General features: G+C 42.2%; 1 protein-coding gene across 1 annotated transcript; it reads left to right on the top strand.

The window, feature by feature from the left end:
• The first annotated feature begins 1629 nt into the window (after positions 1-1629).
• Positions 1630-24377, top strand: tnks1bp1 (tankyrase 1 binding protein 1). Its single transcript, XM_073467524.1, has 10 exons — positions 1630-1808; positions 4555-5793; positions 7126-9796; positions 17972-18084; positions 20824-20920; positions 21122-21266; positions 21379-21512; positions 21610-21809; positions 21926-22011; positions 23149-24377. The coding sequence occupies exons 2-9, from the start codon at positions 4565-4567 to the stop codon at positions 21999-22001; spliced, it is 4665 nt and encodes a 1554-aa protein (XP_073323625.1). The 5' UTR covers positions 1630-1808; positions 4555-4564; the 3' UTR covers positions 22002-22011; positions 23149-24377.
• Positions 24378-24428: the final 51 nt, after the last annotated feature.

The raw sequence follows: 24428 nt of genomic DNA, 5'->3' as shown, positions 1-24428 counted from the left end.
TATGTGGCGGACCCTGCCACCTTTCTAGCTTCAGACAGTGCTCTGGGGATCTTATTTTCCTCTGAGAACAGCTTGTTTATTCACTTATGGAAAAAACAAATATTTCTGCGTTTTTATTATTATCTCATTAATATTGTAAATATTAAAATGCTGTGTTAAATGTCTTCTCCAAAAATACATAGTGCCCCTTTAAAATAAAATAAACTCAAAATTATCACTAAATGAATCAAAAACAATAGCTGAAAGGAAAAGCAGCAAATATTCACAAATGACTTTTCAAACGATTATCCAAATAACTTCAATTTAAAAATAATTCTCTGTCAATCGACCAACACACGAATCTACTAATTAATCAGCTGTGCTTATAAAGCCTATATTGTTGGTTATAGTTTAATTTATAACAAAATCTTACATTTCATAACCTTTTTATAGACTGTGTGTTGGATGCACAAACATCATTTCATTTCACTGTGTGGTGTTTCCTGCTGTGATGCGCTGGCAACGCAAATGACCGCAGTAAAGTCCCAGGAGTTATGCAAAGCAGTGTTTATTGTGTGAGAGCTGGTGGTCACGTCCTGCTGTGAAGATGCCGCACGTAGCGTCAGCACTCTGCATCAAGCAGTGAGAGCTATGTGCGTCCCATTCCTTCTCTCTGTGTGTGAAGTGGCTCCATGCCTCAGCCAGAACCTGTTGGTCCAGTCAATTGAACAGAGGACTGCAGTCAATTTTCATCAATCTGAATTTACAGAGCATTTCCGGTCGGAAATGTCAAAGTAAAAGAGCCCAATGTAGAACTGTATTTCTGATTTGATCTCAAATCGTTGTGATTCACTTCAGCCCATTCATTCAGTTTATTTGTTGAGTTTTCTGTCCTATACATGGCTTTTTTAACTGAATATTCACCTTGAATTAATTTCCAGAAAACCAGCAGTTTTAGCCATAATCCCCAGCGCTGAAAGCTTACTGAAAGGCGCACTTAATAGTAGGTTTCAGTGACTCAAGAAACAAGCTTGCAAATCATTTAAGGTATATGTGTTATTTCTCTGCTAATATCACCTGGTCAGAGGTCAAAGGCAAAAGCAAAGTCAAAAAGCTCCACAGCAGACATTGCTCTGTTATCTTAAATATAGTTTAACATGTACGAATTTACAGATTTTCAGTTTTAAGACACAAAATGACCAGACGCTTGACATTTAGGACTTCCTCTTGGGGAAGAGTGGGGGGCCCTTGGATGCCCTTAAAGTGCCTTACTCACTAGGGTGGTGGATATGCAAAAATATGCAAAAATAGAAAACATAATGCAGGAACTTTTTTCCACCGTAAATGTGTGCTTTATGCATGCTGGTGCCCCGTCGCGTGCAGCTTGTGCCCTTTTTTATTTAGTTTACAACCTGACCCTCAGACAGGAATCAACTCATCGGTTCACTTACACAGCAGCTATGGCCTGAACACAACCCCCTGATCTGCTCAAAGTGAAATATTGATGACACATTAGCTGAAGGCCAGTCGACACTGTGATTGTTGCGCTTTTATTTTGAAGTAAAATGACGCCACTTCCTGCCCGCTCGCCTCTCTCCGTGTGTGACTTGTCTCCGGGGCGCCGTAGCTCGACCTGCGGCGGCCGGAGGGAGTGTCTGCTGGGTGTAGGAGCAGTCTGACGTCTCGCTGGTGTGAATGACTTGGGAAATAAAAGCCCTGTGACAACAGCTCAGCGGGCGAGACGATCGCGGAAAACTGAGGAACAGTTTTCTATTGTAACTTCTTCCCGCTTCCTTCCTCCACCTGTATGACTGCGTGAAGGACAAAAGGTAAAGAAAAAAAAACTTTATTCCGCTCACGAAATTTAAATATCTCGGTGGAAAAGTGAATGAAGGTGATGTTGAGAGCAGGTGCACCATGTTTATTAACTGTTTCTGTAACGTAAATATTTCTGTGTCGACTGCGAGTATCCGCGTACTTGTATCCTTACTGATGAGACGTTCACTGACAGCCTAGTTTCAATTAAAGTTACGTTCATTTATCTCACTGTTCCTTTGTCCAGCTGCAGAGGACACACTGCTGGTTCAACGACTGGGAGTTCATAGTTGACGCGTGTTATTAGTGACTTATTAACAACCCGGCAATGAAACATTTTCCAGCTACTGAAATAAATGACGCTCATTTCACCGTTTAATGTCGTTACGTCGCGATTGTTGGCTCCAAAAACTACGTGGTTAGCTTATCACAGCATCCCTCAAAGCAGTAAATGAATAATACGGTGGACATGTAAACGAAAGGCACCGTGTGTTGTTGTCCTTGGCAGGGCAACAGGCACTAAAGGCAAACAAAGATAAAGAAACAAAAATCCCTCTTGCTGAGTGCTGCTGCAGAATGATTTCCACTCAGTCCTGCAGTCTATTAATGTGACCTAAATAAGCAGCAGACACCATCAATCAGCTGCAGCTTTATCTGCTGGACACTGTTTGTTTCTGAGGAATTCAGCTGTTTGAGAAACGGATACAAACAGGACACATTAGTGGACATCGCTGGGTGGTGTACACACTGGCTTTAGTCGTCCATCTGATCCCATTACACAATATCATGCACACCCAGAGAGGTGTTGTGCTGTCTGAGCAGTTGTGCAGGAAGATTATTACAAAACACATCACATGCAAGGGTAGCTAAGTGGATCCAGAAGTGTTTATGTAAAGCCAGCTGTGGATTGATAACGTGAGAGTGACACAGTGAGAATTTTTGCTGACACACTGAAACTGTGGTGGTATGAAGTTACCGGTTTGTTCAAAAGTCTTACAGGTCAAACCAGATGAAACAACGCTGAACACAATGGCTTGTGGTATTCGGTGTGACAAATTTGGAAATGTTACTGTTGTCTTTATCAGACGCTTGTTTAATTTTGGCTTGTGAGCGTTGTTTGTGCTCATATGACATTACTGACACAGAAGAAGCTTGTTTATGTTTCAAAGGTTCTGGTTGAGAAGGAGATCTGGTGGGATTGTGTCCTCCCTGCAGACCTTCCTGCTAATGTGTGATGAGTCATCTGGCCTGCCTCAGTCTCTGACAACATGTCTCCTATCTGCCTGTATTGATCCCTACTATAGTAGTGTTTCATAAGAAGAGAGGTTTTAAGATTACCCAACCGCTCCCTTTATTTCCACTGTCAAAATCACATTTTATAACAGTGTAATATCACACTTCATTATCATTTAGTAACACTTTACTATTTTTCAGCATGTAAACTTACGTTCTAAGACTTTTATTAAGTGTAAATCGTATCAACTTGTGTTGAAGAGAGTGGTGTCACCTAATCACATTACAAGCACAGATGTTAACTTGCTGCGTGCACTTTGAAGTGATGATAAAGTTGTCAAAGAGTTTTACAACCTTTACTTAGTGAGACCATGGCATGGATTGTTAATAGGTACAATCTTGAAAGGGACATGTGACTTATTTTAAACAATAAAATGTAGTCCATGTTGTAGTAGCCCATAAAAAAATAGGTTGTCCTTCAACGGGATGGACTGTACGGAAACTGTAGGTGTACGTGCATGTTTTATTTACCAATCATATGTTCGATTTCTCTCTGTTTGTTTAGACTGACTAAATGAGAGTGAGAGCTCGGTCTTGAGGGATAAACTGACATTTTCAACATATTTTTAAAGTAGATTAATCAGGAAATTCAGGAAGAAAACTATGTAAGAAAATGGAAATGATACAAGCAGGAAGTATTTTGATAGTTTCTGGTGTTTCTCTTTCCCTCTGGGTGCTGCAGAAGCAATGCACACTCAGAAATCCAGCCTGACCAGGGCTCCGAACTTACTTTATCCACTATAACTGGAGAACCAAAACAGAAATTAGGAGCACCTCTTAAATCAATATGCACCACAAAACATTCTTGTTCCAGTCTTTTTTTTTTTTTTTTTTTACTGCATTGCTGATAAATCCTTTGGTAACAAATAGACAATTTACAAAAATAACTGTGCTGTTTTATTTTAAATGGAAAAAGTCACACGTCAAGAGCTGTACACACAATACATGGCTTTCCCTTCTTTGCAGTATCTCAGCCAAGTGAATTGTGTTGTGAGCCTTTCCTATCAGACAGAGTAGGTCTTTGCCATTTATAACACAAAATCACCTGCTGATTCTTGAGCAAGAGCAGACACAGGTAAATGAGACCCTGCGCTGAATTGTCCCCATCCAGTGTTATGATGACGAGAGCCTTGCATTGGCTCGCCTCTCTAGTCTCTCTCCATCTCACACTTTCTCTCTCTCTCTCTCTCTCTCTCTCACACACACACACACACATACACACACCCTAATTCCTGCTCCTTCCTTGTGTTTCACATGAAATACAATGAAAAAAGCAATGCAAAACAAAAGAAGTTGCACTTTAGTTATAAATATAGTAGCCAAATTCCCCAAAGATCATCTCAGCACTGCTGAGTCTTATCAAGTCTGCTTAGGAATGACTTAAGCAGCTGGCTGTGTCTCCTGAGAGTGTGTTTTCAATGTGAAAATGTAGTTTGCTGCATCTAAATACTTCCTCTTTTCTTTCAGTGACTCAGATATGGAGAGCTCCGTTGAGGCCTCCCAGGCTGGTGGCATCACAAAACCCAAGCCAGCTCTGGGCACCAAACCTCGGTTCGCTCCAAAGCCCTTCTCTCCACAGAAGAACACCACCTTTCGCTCCATTCAGGCCCCAAAGACTGTTACTGCTACCTCTAAGACTACAGCACAGCTGAGTGGAAAATCTGAGGCCCCGGTCGTCCCAAGACCAACTTTTCCCACCCCTGTTCAGAAACCCACAACCTCTGATTCCAAACCCAGCTCTGTAAGTGCGCTCACCAAAGATCAACCAAAAATAACCACGGAAAGCAAAGCAAGTCCACATGGAGAAGATATTCTTGATCTTAGTGCAGGAAAACCTGAATCTAGTGAAGGTAAACCTGAGTCTAGTGTAGGAGAACCTGAGTCTAGTGCAGGAAAACCTGAGTCAAGTGCAGGAAAACCTGAATCTAGTGAAGGTAAACCTGAGTCTAGTGTAGGAGAACCTGAGTCTAGTGCAGGAAAACCTGAGTCAAGTGCAGGAAAACCTGAGTCTAGTGTAGGTAAACTTGAGTCTAGTGCAGGAAAACCTGTTGTCAGTGTGGGAAAATCAGATCCAGCCCAACAAACTGCTTCACCCACAAAGACACCCAAGTCCGAGCTGCTCAAGAAAGATAATGACGTCCCAACAAACCACAAATCATCCACAGGTACTGTGCCTAACTCAGGAAAGGAAGATGGAGAAAGGAAGGAGGATGAAACTCAGATGTCTGTCGCCCGAAAGCCCGAAGAACCAGCGAGTGACGTTTCCTCCGCAGATAATCCAAAATTTCGACGGGACAGCATCAGAAAGCGCCTGCCTGCGGAGCTCACCTCGAAGTTTGAGTCAGGTGGCTTATCTGTTCCCCCCCAGCCAAATATTACCATCCCTAAAACCAGCGCCAAAGATGATGCAAACAAGCCAGAGCCTTCAGCACCAGAGCAGAGCCAGGCAACATCGAACAGCGCAAGTGATGAAGGTGGACTAACGGAGGATAATGGCGGAGGGGGCAGTATAAAACGCAGAATCAGTCGCCTGTTTGACTCGTCATCGAAGCCAGAGGTCACAACAAAGAGAGAGGAGCCAGAAATGATAAATGGCACAGGAGGGGTAAAGGCAAGAATCAAGAACTGGGCCACGGAAATGAACTCTGGGGGTCCAAATACTGAGAAGAAGCCTCAGGTTGCACCCCAAACTAAGAGCCCTAAGAGGTGAGTGAGCCTTTTTCACCCGTTCTGTTTGTGTTTGGTGATGTGTAATGGCATGAATAAAAGGGGAAAAGCATTCAAGCAGTATTATTTCAAGGTTAATGGCATGTATTAACTTGCTATGATTGGCAAGGGTTATACTTTCATTTCAGATTCATCTCTTGTGATCAGAAATCTTTTCACGTCCACACTTGATGCAGTTAATGTGAATGTACTCTTCTGCTCAGTATAATAAGAAGTACTCCTTGGGTAAAACTGGCACTCCATTTGTGAATAGAGAAGTCACACTGCAGAGTGGATAGGTACTTTATGTTGCTTTCTTTGTCTTAGTTTCCTTTGAACAAGGAAGGTTTCTCCACTGTCTTCCACTGCCAGTTCCTGTGAAACAATCATGGAGAGATTAATGCAAATTTAGAACTGCTGGCAGGAACTTTTGAGTGTCACCAGCACTGTCTTCTTTTCCTTTATGTCTCCTTACTTACTGTGTTTTGTGTGGTGTGTGGTAATGATTAACATTGCTTGAAATATCAAGATTGAGGCCAGATTTATGTCCTCAAATAACACATTTTACAATAGTGTGCGAGGCCACAATTTGTGTTGCAAAAAAACCAGTGTCCTCACTGTTGAAGTGAGATTGCCCAATCAACATTTTTAATAGGAACTTAATAGGAACTTAATAGGAACTCTCTGAAAAGTTTAACATTTTTAAAATGTAGAGATGCATTCCTCCAAACCTGGCAAACAAAACCAAAACAACCTTAATTTCTAGGTACAACCACAGGTACAACCACAGGTGTTCAAATGCTTGGCACAATTTCCAGATACCAAAATTGCGTCTTCAATTTGCTTTTATGTCCAGCCAACATTCCAAAACCAAAATACTCTTTCTGAGAGCTAGATGAGAAGATCGGTACAAGTCTGAGGTTTGTATGGTGTACAGTATATGAAGCTAGAGACAGCAGGGGATTAGCATAGTCTAGCAAAAAGCAAAGATTAGCATAAACATTGGGAAACTGCTTTCATGGCCCTGTTCAAAGTCTTTACAATTCAGAATTGGCACATGAAGTCTGGAGTCTCGGCTGGAGCCATGCTAGCTATTCCCCTCGTTTCCATGCCTGAGCTAATCGGCTGCTGGTTGTAGCTTCGTTATTAGCCTACTGTCATAAGAGTAGTATCGATCTTCTCATCTAACTCTTGGCAAGAATGCAAATTAGCATATTTCCAAAATTATAAAACTATGTTTTTAATGTGACCTGGTGTGATCAAATGTGTGATCTGTGGACAGTTTGTTTAAAAACAAGCAGGATCATCAAACTCGCACTTTTTTCTCCACAGCTTCGAGCCAGCGACGCCTTCAACAGCAGCAGCAGCAGAGAAAACTCCCAAAACGCCACCTGTTGAACCTCCTGCAGCCGAAACATCATCCAGTCAGGCAGGAGATCTTCCTTCAAAGGTTTCCCCTGCAGAAAAACCCACAGAGGCCCCAGAGGAAACACCTAAAGATGCTCTTGTTGAAGATAAGTCATCGGAAAGTCCAAGAGAGACATCAGGAGAGCAAATGCAGAACAAATCAACAGAGGGTGATGTCCAACTACGCAGTCACAGCCCATCTAAAAGCCACACTGCCACTGATGAAGGTGACGTAAGTGAGAGTGCTCCTCTAAAGAGGAACAACGTCAAGCGCCGATCTGTTCGCTTTGGTGTTGTGGAGAGAGATGACGGTAGTCCTCCGTTGGCCCTGGGCGAACCGTCTGATTCCAGCGAAGACGAGGAAAAAGAAGCTTCTGAGGCTGAAGCTGAGGAGGACATCCCTGTTTCAGTGCCTGTCTCCAAAAGAGTAGAAGCTTTTCAGAAGAAGGACGATGAGGCGCAAGAGAAAGAGGCAGAACGACTGAAACACCTGGAGTTTGAAAGAAAAAGAAGAGCAGAGGAGATTGAACAGGCGAGACTGAAGTTAGATGAGGAGCGGAAACAGATGGAAGAAGAAGAAGAAAGGGAGAAAGAAAAGGCAAGGCAGAGGGAAGAAATGAAAAGGGAAAGAGAGAGGCTGAAGGAAGAGGAAATGGAGAGACAGAGGAAGGAGGAGTATGAGAGAGAAAGGCTAAAGGAAGAGGAGAGGGAAAGTAAAAGGCTGAGAGAAGAAGAGATGGAGAGGGAAAGACAGATGGAGCTGATGTTGCGGAGACAGAGAGAAGAGGAAAGGGAGAGGGCGAAACAAAAGGAGGAGAGACTTAAACACGAGCAGGAGGAGAGTGAGCGTGAGAGAATGGAGGAGGAGGAGAGGAAAAAGGAGAGACTGAGGGAGGAAAGAGAAAGAGAGAGGCCGAGAGAGGAGGACAAGACAACGATCCAGGAACACGATGAGCACAGGTTGGAGGGAAAACTGAGAGAGGAGGAAATGAATAAAGAGAAAGAAAGAGAGGAGGAGTGGGAAAAAGCATGGGTGAACAAGACAGAGAGATCGGGAGGAGAAGAAGAAGAGAGGGAGAGAGAGAAAGAGGTGGAGTTGATGTGGCAGAGAAAGAGAGAGGAGGACAGGGAGAGGGCGAGACAGAAAGAGGAGATACTCAGACAGGAGGAGGAGAAAGAAAGATTAAGAGAGGAAGCGGAGGAGAGAGAGAGGCAAAGGAAGCTGAAAGAGCAGCAAGAAAAGGAAGAGGAGATGGAGAGAAGGCGGCAAATAGAAATGGAGAGACAGAGAGAGGAGGAGAGACAGGAAGAGGAGAGGAGGAGACAGATGGAGCAAGAAAGATTGAGAGAGGAAGCAGAGGAGAGAGAGAGGCTTAGGAGGCTCAAAGAGCAGCAAGAAAAAGAAGAGGAGATGGAGAGAATGAGGCAAATAGAAATGGAGAGACAGAGAGAGGAGGAGAGAAAAGAGGAGGAAAGGAGGAGAGAGATGGAGCAAGAAAGATTGAGGGAGGAGGAGAGAGAGAGGCAGAAGAAGCTGAAAGAGCAGCAAGAAAAGGAAAAAGAGTTGGAGAAAATGAGGCAAATAGAAATGGAGAGACAGAGAGAGGAGGAGAGACGAGAAGAGGAGAGGAGGAGACAGATGGAGCAAGAAAGATTGAGGGAGGAAGAGGAGGAGAGAGAGAGGCTTAAGAGGCTCAAAGAGAAGCAAGAAAAAGAAGAGGAGATGGAGAGAATGAGGCAAATAGAAATGCAGAGACAGAGAGAGGAGGAGAGAAAAGAGGAGGAAAGGAGGAGAGAGATGGAGCAAGAAAGATTGAGGGAGGAAGAGGAGGAGAGAGAGAGGCTTAGGAGGCTCAAAGAGCAGCAAGAAAAAGAAGAGGAGATGGAGAGAATGAGGCAAATGGAAATAGAGAAACAGAAAGAGGAGGAGAGACGGGAAGAGGAAAGGAAGAGACAGATGGAGACAGAAAGAGTGCAGGAGCTGGAAAGAAAATTGGAATTGGAAAGAAAGCGAGTGCAAGATCTGGAAGAAAGGCTACGGATGGAGGAAGAGAGAAGAAGGGATGGGCTGACCAACAGGGAAGGAGGGAGCGCGGGGGGGAAAGCAGAGCCAAATTTAATCAACTTTGACTCTGAAGATGTGCCACAATCACCACTTCCCCCCTCAGCAATGACTTCCAAACCCACAGAGAGTCAGATGAAAGTTGCTTACGATGACTTCTCCGTCAGAAAGCCTGTGATCGAGGTGGATTTTGATGATTTTTCGGCCAAGCCAAGGAGATGGGGCTCAAAGGCGAAAGCAGAAACCAGCCCTGTCGTCCACAGTCGGGCCGCTGACCCTGTGGATAAAGGGGAAGTAGAACTGCTGGTGCCCCTGGATGTGAGCCCTCTAGAAAATAAAGTGCCAGAGCTGGTGGAAAGACCTGCCAGCCCAGAGCCTTTTGCAGCCAAGGAAAGTCTGGAGGAAGAGGAGGAGGAGCAGCGGCCAGAGGAGGAGCAGCTCATCTACATGGAGGTGGATGAAGAGGAGAAGGAGAGGGAGACAGAGGACGAGACAAAGGAAGATGAAGTCAGTGAAGATGACGAAGAAGATGAGGTAAATGCATCTTGATTTGTAGCAATGCTTGATAGACTTTGTTGTTTTGGTCAAAGTGACGTCTTTAAATTGCTTCTTTTGTCCAACCAACAGCCCAAACCCCCCCAAACTCTTCATTTATTCATCATAAATTACAAAGAAAAGCAGCAAATCCTTCCATAGAAGAAGCTGGAACCAGCAAAGTTGAAACTTGAAAAACGACCAAAACAATGACTCAACTGTCAAAGTAGTTGGCAGTTACATTTTTTTTTTCTCGCTGCAGCTCCAGTGCAACACCAGCACATTTATATGAAAGGGTTAATTGTTGAATGAGGGCGAGGTTTATAACAGAGACAGGAGTGTACATGTAAATGTGTTTTTTTCTCCATTGAATCATATCAGCCCTTCAGCCACACACACCTCACCTGCACCAACACATTGTTATTCCTGTATTGCGAGGAAAAAAAATCTTGCCATACTTGCTTCAGCCTGATTCACTCACGGCTTAAGAACTTGTGTGTGTGTCTGTGTGTGTGTAGGTGCGACGCTGAGCAATGAAACAAGCATGGCCTGAAAATCTACATCTACTAGCCATGTATCGCGAGTTGTTTCCGCCTTTTCTCACAGCACAAGCTTATTTCGTAGACTAAAACAAAACATCAGTAGAAAGTGTTAGAGAAAGTGTTGACTTAGGAGGTGTGACAATAAAACGACTGTGAATGTGTGCAGTGGTAAGTGTGTGCTCTCAAATTACCGCCCCTGAAGAAGATATGTCAGAGATGAGAAACTGAGTGAGTTTCTTTTCCATGTTGCACAAATGTTTAGATTTGTGCAAGGGTAGTCCAGTACAATTTACTCAGTTTACTCCCAGTCCCTAGTGCATTCTCTGAACAGTAACTGTACATCAAACTGTATTAACCCTGTGTGGTGGTGTATGTACAAATGTGTGGTTAGGACAGCAAGAAATCTAACAGGAAGTGAGGTCACGACTTCCTGTGCATCCCTCCTTGAACTGTCTCTTTCACTTTCCCTTTGTTCGTATTTATGCATTAAGAAAATATTTAGTTTTAAAGTCAAAGACAATTTAAAAGATAACGACATGGCATGGACATACGAAGGATTGATGGGTTATTTCTCATTGGCATCTTGGATGGAGTATCTCCAGCAGCTATGGGTATGGGTGAGTGTTTGTGTGCTCTGTGGTTTTGCAGCAATTGGCACCTCTGCGAGGGTTCCTCCCTCTACATTTTCAATGTATTTTTGGTGTTGTAATGAAACAAGTTAAGCCTTTCCCATTAATTAATGGAATGAAAGCTGCATGGAATACACCACATGTTGAGTTCGTAGCCTGTTTGTAATAGAGCAGTTCAGATTTGAGACCAAGCTCCCACAGATGAAAAATGGTGATGATTTGTAAGGGGTTTTGGTAAAATGTTTGATTCCAGGCCTGTGGTTTAGTCAAGTGTAATACTTGGATTTCATCAATGTGTGATGATGCACAGTGATTTGTCAGGTGTTTTCCGGTATAGTTTGCGCATATTTGGTTTCTTGTTGTGAGTTAGATGAGGAAAGTGATACCACACTCATGTCTTGCTGGAACCAGCAGGCTGTTTGCTGCCAGTAGCTTCACAGAGAATAAGTATAGTCAAAATCTCAATGTATATATATATATATATATATATGTATATATATATATATATATATATATATATATATATATATATATATATATATATATATATATATATATATATATATAAATATATATATTATATGAATATGAAAACTAAGTTGCTAAGAAATGGCCAACAGCTCAAGGCTGCTTTCATCAGTGGAGCTTAAAAGAAACTGTTCTACTGTAAAGTCTGTAAAGATGTGAGTCTGCGTTTCACACAAGAAGCGTTGTACGAAGTGTTAACTTCTTAAAAGCGCTGCTTCTAACACAAAGTTTATTTTTTGCTTCAGTTGATTCCCATTCAAAGGCCCATTGAAGATGTAGTACAGCTGCAGTCAACAAACCGTGTGTGAGCACACTCCTGGGTGGACCCACAAATAAACGTCATCAGCTGGGAGTGTAATAGTCAGCTAATACTGCTGGGAGAGTCACCTTAGCAGTGTTAGCCTCGTCATATTGTAGGTAACATACGGTGAAGATTACAGCCGAACAACACACTTTAAAAAAGCCTACACACAATTTAAAGTACACATTATATAACTAAATGAGCACCTTGCACCAGAAATCAAGAGTAAGAACTGATAATGACAGGGAAACTTCATCACGTTTTATTTTGAAACGAGACAGGGCAGCAAAAACAAACAATTCTAAGCAGAGAGTGAGTAATTGATGAACAGCTGACAGCACAGTGCCAGTCAAGACACATCGGGTCAGCACCTGTTTGAACATGCAACATTTTTGCAGACTTAAAAACACTGAACTCTGGAGCCCTGAACTCTGTGAATGTCTGTGTGCGTCTTTGCAAAATTGTGTTTATGTTTGCTGTCGGCGTGCTTCTGCAAACAAACCAACCCAACAACAAAACCAGTGAACTACTGTACGGCAGCCTTGTACGTTGCTGCTGTAAGGCCACTGGTATTGAAGCCCTGCTAGTCAAGATCATGTGAGTACAGCCCTGTTTTCACCACTAAGAGGCGCTGCTGCTCTTAAAAACTGCACTTCCTTATTCTGCATCACAGAGACCAATAAGTTTATCTCATGTAGAGCACCTTGCACTGTTATAATATCACCAGAATAACACTAAAAAGTATAGTTTAATAAATAGCATGCAGTCTTTTCTGTGCTGCAAGAAAACCTGCACAGCAAACACACAATTGTGTGTCAGAGAAAAGCTTTTATTTCTAACAGAGCAGAATGAGGAAAATGTTTACTGGGCAAACACAGGCTGTGCAGCCAACCGTGCTACCCTCATTCAGGCTGCTGACTCAGAGACAGACAGACAGATGGATCTTCTAGTGAGAAGAGCCTAGGTGCTATGTGGTCATCATGTCCTCTTTTGGATCTGGTCAACAGGGCAGCGTGTCAGAATGACCATACATGGTGCCCCTCTTTCTGTCTCTGTCTCTCTACTCAGTCTCTCCACCCCGTTTTTGAGAGTGCCCATTACCCCCCTCCACACACACACAACACACACACACACACTTTGTGACACACATACACACAAAAAAGGATGGGCTACGGCACAGAGAAGAAAGTTGTCCATTCTTTCAGTCATCCAGTGCTCCCTGTTGCTCAAACTTTCTCTCAACTCTCCCAAACTCTTCCTGTTTTCTGCTCTGCGTCTGTCACAAAGACCTGCTTCATTCAGTCACCTGCATTTACCTACGGGATGAGAGCAGCGGAGGGAGGTACAGAAAGCACCTTGGCCCAGCCTGCCGCACCTTCCTTCCCTTTGGGATTTTCCACATCCGAGCACAGACCTCTGCTTTGTTTTGACGTTTGACTGAAATCACTCAGGTCTAGAGGAGATAAAGGGGTGATCTACCTCCCTGTACCTGGCTTTGGATGTTTGGAGTGGCACATATTTCCCACGCTTCTTTTCCTTTTTTTTCTCTTCTCTGAATGGAAAATGGAGTCGCGATGTGAACGAGGACGTAGGTGCACAAGCAAACAGGAGGCTTGACTGCTGCAGAACAAGTCTCAGCAAAAGAAAGACAGGGTGCACATGAGAAGAGGTAATCGTCAGAATTGTTGTGTGCAGGACGAAAAGCGTCTTTGTTATTTTTTCCTTTTTTTTCAACTTTTTGATTTTAGTCAGTGTCTTTTAAATGGTTGATGAGGGGAAAGTCTTTCTTTGGGACGCTGCTGTGTAGGATGTCACATCCATCACAGTGAATGCTGCAGTGGAACAGTGTTGTCACAGTGCAAACACATGGCTGGTCAGACTATTTACTTCTTTACTGAAAGCAAATAACAAGCTGTTCCAGGAAGCTTGTGTGACCTGAACCATAAAAATATGGAGAGAGAGAATGGATCCTGCTCAAATGAAAGATGGACTATATCTGGTTTTGTATGACATCAGAAACCTTTTTACGAATACACTTTGTGTTCTCTTTACCTCCTGAAAGAGAGGTCACAGACACAGCTCTCTGACTCGCCCACGAAATCCCTTCATCTCTAACAAAGCTGAACCTCAGCTTCTCTAGGGGACCAGCTGTGTGAACTTTTCAACCATGCAATACTTTGGAGGAAAGCTGTCAGCTGCCCAGCTGCAGGTGTCGGGCTGGGTGGGCAGCGTGCGGCGCTCCTTGCAAGGGGCTCTGGAGATGGTGTGGGGCACAGCAGAAGAGAAGCAGGAGGAGGATAAAGAGGAAGAAGAGGAAGAAGAAGAAGGTGGAGATGGAGATGGAGGAGGAAGGTTTCAGAGAGCCATGTCACCGTTGCGGAGCTTCGCCCGACGTAGCAGGAGATCCCTGCGTCGCTTCTCCATAAGGAGTCGGCAGACTGTGCAGAGGAGAGCAAGTCAAAGCTGCTCTGTAAGAGCTGATTGTAACCCAGAAGATGCTAATGAATGCTCTGCTTTTATGACATCCAGGTCACCTCTTCTGAATAGAATTTTTTAATGACTATCGTATCTCACATGCAGGGCCTTTAAAAGGTTAGGCCAGCTCATTGGTGCAATTATAAATGAATATAGCAGCTTTTAGAGCTACCTAAGGGTTTAGCTGCTCTTTACAGTTTGCACCAAAGCTCCATGTATCCAAAGTAACTCATTCCCTAGTCTAATATTTCCACACCCATGTAGATAACATGCAAATGTGAAGAAAGGGAAAGTAGCCAGCATCGGCAGTCTGTTTCAGGAAGGACACAGTTATCTGATAAAGTTGTCCAAATGTAGTGTTTTATCAGTGCACACTCATGCCCTTTCCCTCTGTGTCTGTGGTGTGTGTCAGAGATAAAGCAAAGGACTATAACAAAGTGTGACACAGTTAGACAGGGTTTTACCCCAACATGGCTGTTTATGTCCCTGTCCTCTGCATCTGTGTCTGCCTTTGTTCTACAGGAAGTATACTGCCGCTAACAGCACAATAGCAGATACATACAGATACAGATTTGTTAATTTTAATTCGTGGCTGTGTATCTTATCATCACCTGCTTTGGAGATACAACAAATTGCATTACATTTCTGAGACATATGCATGCTGCAGTGTGTCTCGGTAGTTTTGAGGTGTTTACTGTGGCTGCTGCCTGCATGTGAGTGTGAAAGTGTGTGTGTGTCTGTGTATATATGTGGGTGTGTGTGCACACAAGACACACAGGCCTTTAAGGCGAATATAATCTGCTTGCTGTTTCCACTTATAATTTGATGATCCATCACTTCCCTTTATTGGAGGTTATGTTTTGTTGACAGTCTTCATCCATTATTCTAGATTAGAGTCTAAGTTATTTGTTCCTGTGGCATCTGTAGGATGTTATCCCCTCCACCACACCGTAAACAAGCTCTCGTACACATTCCAGCGACAAAATTGCGATGCAGGTAAACTATAATAAAACGGACTCTGTTTTGACTTGCACACTCTCCACCCTCCCGAGCATACTGTGCTGGTACACTCACACAAACACAGGTTTATTGCAGTTTTCATGTGTGGGTTTCAATATCTAATAATATCTGTTTATGTCTTGACTCATAGAGGTTATTGTTGAATTGCTAGTTGTACTGCATTCCTAAATGTTTAGTTATTACTTGTAGAACAAGGTATCTAATAGCATGCCTCGATAGAGTTTCTATGTTTGCAACTCTGTATCAGTCTGTGCACATGTAGATTAAAGCTGCACTAACAGACATTTCCCATTAACATTTTCGGGCAGGTGGTGATGATGATTAGATGATTTTAGATTGTGGATTTGAAGGCGTCCACAATCAGTTTTTCAGGAATTGTAGTGATTGCAGTATTTAATGTCCTCTAGTTCTGTTTTCAAACTTAAGATAACTGCACTGACTAGCAGATCTGTGTTGCGTGAACATACCAATAGAGTGATGTAGCCAACTTGATGGCTATGATTATTGAACAAATACTTCACGTGAAAGACCTTGGGTGACAGATTGCAAATTATGCAACATGAAACATGGTGGATGAAGAGCTGTAATGCCATTTTGTGTTATAATGGTGCAAATGGAAAAGTTCATAGGATATTTCAAGTTTGGCTATTGTCTATAGGGCATTCTTAAAATGACAAAAACGATAGCAGATCATGAATCATGATTGCGATTAAATAGACAGGGAATTGTCAGCTCTCCTCAGCTTTGCAAGACATTTGAGCATCTTTGTGCTCTTTGTTTTGGTTTTTAGACTCTTAACTTTACTGTTTTGCTTCAGTCTCACACTCATCAACTTTGTTTCCTGCCACAGCAGATGGATGTTTTTTGCAAAAGAGCTCTGCACCAGTTTCAGTTGCCACACAGATAACATTAACTGTAAGCTGGTGAACATAATGGTGCATTTAGTTGCTGAAAAGCCAAATAAGTAGGTGGAAGCCAAAACAGAGCTAAATAATGGACTTAAATTTGTCAGTCGTCCGGAAACAGAACTCTGAATGAATGCTAATGTTGCTCTCTATCGACTGCAAGATGTGCATATAGCAACTGTTTGCGACGTTCACTTAATATGGTGATAAGATGTCAGTGTTGTCCTCTGCTGTCTCCAAGTGGTCAAAAATAGATTTTTACAGCTTTAAAAGTTCACCCAAACCTGAAAATGTATTATTATCTACTCACCTCATGCTGATGGAAAAGAACATTTCTGGAGCTTCAAAGCAAAACAACATTGCAGCATTCTCCTAAACAACTGAAGCAGCTGGGGACGTTTTAATTTGTCTAAAAACATCGTAAAGGAAATCTAAAATGGCTCCATACAACTCGTCCTGTGTAATCCAAGGTCACGTTTCCCCATCTGCTTCAGTTGTTTTGGAAAATGCTGCAATGTTGTTTTGCTGTAAAACTCCAGAAATGTTTTGTAGACTACCAAAGTTCACCCAACTTTCCATCAGCATGAGGTGAGTAGATAATTTTTGACCACTTGGAGACAGCAGAGGACAACATTGACATCTTAACCTGACTTAACAGCTGCATGGGGGTGAGTACATAATGAGTTAACCTTCATTTTATTCCAGCGATTTTGAAATTAAGTGGGTCATTTCTTTTTTTGTGGCATTGTAGTTTTCATGTCTGAAAAATAGACTAACAAATAAGGGGATTGCCTGTTTTATTTCAAATCTGAAAATGACACTGAGACACACTTGACTGTTTTCACACGGTACTCCTGCCAAAGAGGAAATGATTAGAAAATTTATTAAATTCCTGTTTGAATTCACTAGAAGCTTTTTTTGGAATTTGGAACCTATTGACTGTGACTCGGCTACAACAGACTCTGTTTTTCTCTGCAGCTAATCAGTCTGTGGTTGTAGGAAAATCACTAGAAGCCTATTCATTCCTGCTGTGATGTGGCCAGATAACAGGCATTGTGCAAATGAAGCTGAGTCCTGAGTAATAAACGGACTTGCGAGATGAAATGTGTGTGAAATCATACGGACGCCAGGGGTGTTTACTCGAGTGTTGTTTTGTAGCCAGGTGACAATATCAGCCAACACAACATTGCTATGTGCCCCGAGACAAGTGAGATTAAAGGAATGTTTGTGAGGAAGTGCACAGATGCTGCTTTTGTGTGCAACCTGTGTGTGTGCGTGCGTGCAACCATGCATTCCAGCATGTGGGCGTGACAGCATGAGCGTGTTTGGCGTGTCGGTGTGTAGGCATATAGGGGTATAAGCCAGCGCGTGTGCGTGCATACACATGCTCATGGTGTTTATTGAGGACAGCCCAGCCTCTGTGACCGGCTCATTAAAAGATGCATGCTTGGCTGGTCCTCAGTCCTCTCTTCCTCTGTAGTTAGTGATCTTGGCTCAGCACACGGTCCATTTTCCAACTGCTGCAGAGCCACAATGTGAAGTTCTAATGTGCAGATTTAGAGATCAAAAGAACATTTACATCACATTGATTTCCTGTGATCAAACAGTTATGCCAACAGAGAGATAAGTAGAGTGGGATTGGTGGATATCTGCACATGCTCAACATGAAATCTGGGTTGATTTTAGCAAATTATGTTCCACAATATCAAATGTTTTCTTTATGTTTTCTTGTTCCATTCCCCATTTAATCTATTATCTGTCCTTCTGTCTCTCAGGACCCGGTTAACAGCTATTCCATAAACGGTGAAGACAAAGACACTGATGCTTTGATAGACACTGAGCCAGATCACCAGACTGAGGCCGGTGAAGAGACACCTGCAACTGACAGGTATGAAAAAGGTTTCACTGTAACAATGAAAACCCAGCAGTGTCACAGTTCAAAGACAAAAAGAGCCAAGAGCAAAGTTGCCAGATTGGTTTGATGCTTTCCAGCCAGATTATACTCAAAATCCATCCAAACTGATAAAATATGTCTAAGAAACAATACAAATGAATCCATTAACAGCAGCAACAGTACTGTGGTTCATCACGACTTTTCAACATGACATAATAATTAAACAACAACTCAAGTGTTCACTAGAAAACAGATAGAAAGCTACACCATACAATGCAGCTATAAACCTATTTTCCATTTCTGCCCTCCACCTTGAAAATGAAGAAAAAATAAAGGGACAGCTCAAGTATCACAAATATAGTAACAGGCCTTGCCAGTAGCCTGAAGTCCCCACACATACACACACACAAAGGTGGAGAAGATGAGCGAGAGAGGGAGAGAGAAGAAGAAAGTAAAGCAAATTTTGTTGTGATGTAAGCATAGAGGTTTCTGTCGGAATGAAAATACAGATTTGCAAAAACGCCACAGCTCGTGTGTGTTTGTAAGTAGTGGGTGGTTGGAAATTATGGTTACTCATGTTTCCTTTCTGCTGAATAAATAAAAATGATGTCTTATGCCGAGTGACTGTAATGTATACAATAAATGACGAAGAAAAACACCCACTATGGCAACGCTGGATGTAAAGAGTCAGAAAAATCTGAGGATGTAAACATCTAAGCAGTCAAAGTACGAAGGGGCCATGCTGGGCAGAATCCTAAATAAGCAGGGTTAAAAACTAGATCAGTAAAAAATCAATAATAATAATAATGATAATAATAATCAGAGTGCTGGAAAGCTAAGGCCAGTCTTAGACTATAGGAACTTCAGGCTGATTTAATCCCAATTTTCCTGTCCCAACAATTAGAGGAGAAATCTGGTCTGGGACCTTGGTACCAACATTTGGCCCAGATTATCTGGTAATGTGAGAGGTTTATAGATCCAGTCTTAAACCTCCCAAACTGCTCATAGACTCATAGGGGCCGCCCTGATAATATCAAACATGATGGATTATTAGGATTTGAATTGTGAATGATTATGTCAGTACTTTCTGAGTGGGACCAGTAAAAACAACTAGAGAGACATCCCTCAGCAGCTAATGGAGTTCCCAAGCAACAGTAAACATTATAGCCCTTGGGGCTAACGTTAGCTAGCATGCTTATGCTGACAAAAGATTGACAGTTAAAATCTCACCTCTAGTACTCGCTGAAGAAAGGAGAACTCATGTTGAGCGCATCTCCCCAAACATTTTCTCATCCAGACTGTGTAGCTGTCTGCTTTTGTTTTCATTACATTACTACAACAAGTTGTTGCGCCAGTCTCCATTTGTTTACTTTTGTCTCCCCTTGAGATCACATGAGGTGCTGCAGTGATTCCTCTGGCACAACAATGTTAATATCCTCTAGTGTCAGATGCACCAATATCTTCAGTAGTGTATGCATGTTTGAGATTAGAGAAACGCACATATGTAAAGTTTCTCCTTATGTGCGCGATGCAACCCGATTTCAAAAGCGGTTAGGATTTTAAAACTTCTTTAGTCTGAGCCCAGCCTAAGGTGAGGTTGGATTGTCGGGGCCTGAAATGACAGCTGAATTATGCTGCAGTCCAGTCAAAGTCAGAGGTCGGAATTTCCCAGTTGAAATTTCCACCTTCTGGCCTCCGAGTGTCCCAGGTGCACAATGGCAAAAGTAAATAACAACATTGCTGAACCGTGACAGACTGATGTTCCCTTGACAAGTATACACACAACTGAGCTCTTAGCAGTGCAGCCTAGAAGACGTCATTATACATTTTATTTTACCTCACTTTTATACCTGGAAACATATCTTAATGTTCCACTCACCAGCCTTATGTAAATACTGTTGACTACAAACACACCCTACACCCTCCCCATGAGGGCTGCTACTGTTGTATGACGTCAGACAACTGCTCCCTCACGATGTCTGGGTAGATGGATTTGCCCCGAGTTTACAAATAGGCACTCCTGTCCTCGAACACATCATTAGAACATGTATGAACAAACAACCAAACTGAATACATGAATGATGAATGAGTAGACCGAAATACACATTGTAAACTACAGAATGCCGTTGGTGTTATTTCCTCCACCTACGCTGACGGAGACCTACAGGACCAAACAGGTTTAAAGGTGTGGCTTCATTTCACACTGAGGTGATTTGATTCAAACTGAGCGCACCTGCAAATTGAAGCCCTATAGCTATTTAACATACAGTCTTAAAGTAAGTAGCCAGAAGGTGCAGATTGGAGGGCCTGGTTAACTTTTGGTGTCTTATCTTATTATGTGTCAGTGGAGCATGTAGTGGAACTAATGATGACCCATTGTTGGTGCCTGCTGTTTTTCAGTTTTTTGCAAGTGTGAGTTGGACTTTGCAAAGACAACATTTTAAATCCAACCAAATGAGACATGCAGCTTGCAGCAATTTGTGTTTTTTAAACAAAAACAATCTGACAGAATAAACAGGTGTAGCTCCACACTAAAATGGGATATCAAGTACTTTGAAGTGTTTTCAAGAGTGAAGTTTCCTGTGCCCCCTTGTGGTTAATAAAGCACAATACAGTACCTAGCAGAGTGGAGCGTTCTGAGTTGGATTAAAATACAGCATCTAAACAGCCTTTTTTCCTTCTCATTTCAGTTCGTGTTCACAGATGATTTAAAATTTCTGTCTTTCTCTTCAGTCCAAAGCTCTTCCCTGACCAAGATGCCGAAGGCTCCACTGAAGACAGTGATACCACTGATTATCACAGAGAAACTGAACCGGCTCCATTCCCTGAGGTTAGCCATTCTTTCTTTCTAATCCTCCCACTATTGTGAATAGTGACAGGTCACCTCTGTATCACTCACCACAAACATTATTGTGTAATGTAGTTCAGTTGTTATTTTTCATAGCTTCCTGGTAAAATATGCTCCTCTGCATATTTATATCTGCGTGTTATGTGATGGTCTTCTATCTCAAGTGTGTGTTTCGGTCTACAGAGCTCTGCTCCGCTCCTCGACACCAGCGCACAGAGATCGAAGGCAGATCTTGGTAGAAGGCGAAGTCGATCACGTCCATCACGCTCACTCCGTTTAGGTTCGCCTCAGAAGAAAAGCCCAGACTGGAGGACATGTGACTCCACAGGTCAGGACTGCATCGGTGTTTTTTAATCTACGTGTCTCCATCAAACACAGTCTGTAAATGTTGATCTGCTGCATGTTCTGACTGATCATGTTTAACTCTTTGTTTGGAGAAGAAAAGGAGGCGTTATCCAAGCAAAGGGAGTCAGACTCTGAGGAGGAGCAGCCGAAACAGAAGGTAGTCTGTTCTCCTCCTCCCACCTCCCAGAGAGTCCCCATTTTTCCTGGTTTGAGCCCTTCAGCCTTAATAGTAAGTTCTCCTTAGAGTTCCAGTTTCTATAATTTATGACGTGAAACAAATGGGTGGCATTTGAATCAAATAAAATGTACTTAACTTGCTCCCTCAGGCTCAGATAAAAAGGAGAACAGGTGGAGGAGGGACCAGAGGAGGAGAGGAGCCAGAGGAAGACAAGGGAAGAGAGGAGACGGAAAGTCGAAATGAGGAGGTAGCACCGTCTCCCTCACAGTTGTCCCGCTCTCCCCGTGTTCCCGCTCATCTTGCAGGGGCTGCACTTGTGCTGCCACCCATAGGTGGCAAGGATGAAGGGTAAGAACATTGCATGACAGCTCCCTTCAAAAGATTAAAAACCATAGAAATGGTGAGACAAAAACTGCACTTAAAATATGACGCTCCTCTGAACTGTGATTCTGTGTGTCGTTCAGCGCCGCCTCCTCCCCAGCTTGGCTGAAAGAACTGAAGTCTAAGAAGCGTCTGAGTCAGTATGACAATGAGGCTTAGCTGAAGACAGGTGAGTGACATGGATGAGGTGATAATTAAAATACCAAAGGCTTTTTTTTCTACATAATGAGCCAATGAGTTGAAATCCTTCTTCTATTTGAACGGTCATTCAGTTTGCAGAACAGGTTTCTTTGTGATATTCAGGAGATGAGGAGCAGAACGTTTTTCACGTGTAAAGAGCAATGGTCTGTTGATATACGGCATGAGCAAAATTTGAGCATGTATTGTCTCGTAAAGAATAGCTACAGTGTAGAGCCTTATGTGAAGCATAGTTTAAAAAGAAGAAAAAGATCCCTATGTGCACAGTTACATTCAGGGACGTTATCATTATCCTGAGAGACTGGCAGGTCTAGAGGAGGACAAGCTTTGTCTGTTGTGTGAGCCAGGTGTGACTGAGAGTGATGGTCAATCTTTGTTTTATATTATATTTTACTCAGAGCAAAAAATTCCCACACTGTTCACCTCACCTAAGATCAGGAATACATTTTTTATAACGTTTCAGTACAGTACAAAGACCATCATCAGGCTAATTTTTGGACTGTCATATTTACCAAAAGAATCTTATATACTTTTAAGCGCAGTGCTACAGAGAAGAGCTATCATAACCTGTGCATTGCTTGTGACATTTGGCTTACACCCTCAATTGCTGCAGGAGTGATGGCATTAAAGGACAAATTTTCCTGTGATTTATAATGCAAAACAGCTTAATAGGTTTTGGGGTTTAAAACAAAAAGCATAACTATCTAGCAGTGCTGTCAGGAAGACTCATGTTACTGAATGCAGACTGACAGAAAAGACAGAAACAGGAAGTCGGCCACAACTCCACAAAAAAGTCTCTTATCATGATCAAAACTGTGCAGAAAGTAAAAACATCTTCATTGCACCTGAATGAAGTTGACTTTGCTTCCTACTCTTTTACTTGTCTGTGCAGCTTGCAGCTTTATTTTGCTATAACCTTTACACATTACTTAGTGTAAGTCGATATAACAAGGTTGTGGATTTGAGTGCCACTTGGGCCGCCCATGCTAAAAAGGAATGCTCTCGTGTGAGTGTAGAGTACTTGCAGCGAAACCTATTCAGCACATGATGTGATAAAGGTCGAATGTATTACATAAAGTCAATGAAACTTTTCTTTCTCTCCCTTTAGGAGACACAGCGCAGATGCTGTTCAGCAAGAATCAACCCATCTCAGCTGCTGCTGACAATACATTGCCATGATTGCTCCATTTTGAACTCTGAGTGCCTTATTTTGGACCTCTAATGAGGTACGCAGGAGGGGAAATGAGACTTTTCCTGCACACAGAGGCCATCAAGAACTTTTGTATCTTGTACATGAAATGTGTTGCCAATGAGTGCCAAGATGTTTAAATGCCAAGTACTTGTTTGATCTACTGTTGTACAGAGGCTGAATGGAGGGGAAATACCCCAGTGTAATTGAGAGCAAAGCCATCGACTGTCTTATGTTTGAATGTGTCTGTCATATACTAACAGGGACAGATGACACTAGGCCTTCAGCAGGGTACCCACACACACAAACACACATGTATGTACAGAAAATATTGAGTACAAATAATTGATGGCACCTTGTGTGTATTTAGTTAAAATTGTACAAAATGCCTTTTATATTTTCTTTCTAATCACAAACTGTCTCAAGTAAACCTTTAAGCACTTTAACAAAATTTATAACAAATTACCGTCCATACAGTTCGTCTAAGCAATAGAATCATTGACTACCTAACTGTATTAACATGGCCAGGGGAATTTTTCTTTTTGTTACACGATGATTGTCTGACATCTCTTTAAAGAAACATTATGTAACTTTTCTACCTTAAAATACTTCAAATGATTTTGATGGTACAGTGTGTTGTAATAGGGTGAATGGTGTCTCTGTCTCAGCCACTCCGCTCCTCTATCACTTGTTTCTGCACTATGTGACTTCAGTGAGAGGGTAGCATCACAGCGTTACATACATGTTTACTTCAACATACAAGTTTTCAACACATACCATTGTTATGACGTAATGAGTTACGTTTAACAAATTGTTTGAGAAATTGTTTGTATTTATGACAGTGGTGTTGCACTCAGAAACTGTGGGGGGCGGCAAAACGTACATAATGGCAATATCTGCACACTGTTGCTTTTAAAATAACCTTCCATGAAACTTAAAGATGCACTTTTGTGCATGCTATAACAGAATCAGGATCAGCATTTTCGGAAAAAACGTAACCCAGTAATAATAATAATAATAATCTACTCATCTGCTCTGGATTCTTTTCTGTGCCTTTTTCATTGTCTTCAATGCTGTAATCATGTATGATCAACCTACTGTATGATAAGAGGAAATTGAGGGAATTTTATTAAAAGCTTTTCTATGAACTGGAATTGATTGTGTGTGTTTCCTAATAGTAAACTTGCACTCCATAGTGC

This window comes from Pagrus major, chromosome 6 (genome assembly GCF_040436345.1).
Source record: "Pagrus major chromosome 6, Pma_NU_1.0".
Classification (NCBI taxonomy): domain Eukaryota; kingdom Metazoa; phylum Chordata; class Actinopteri; order Spariformes; family Sparidae; genus Pagrus; species Pagrus major.
This window is presented reverse-complemented; position numbering and strand designations above follow the sequence as displayed.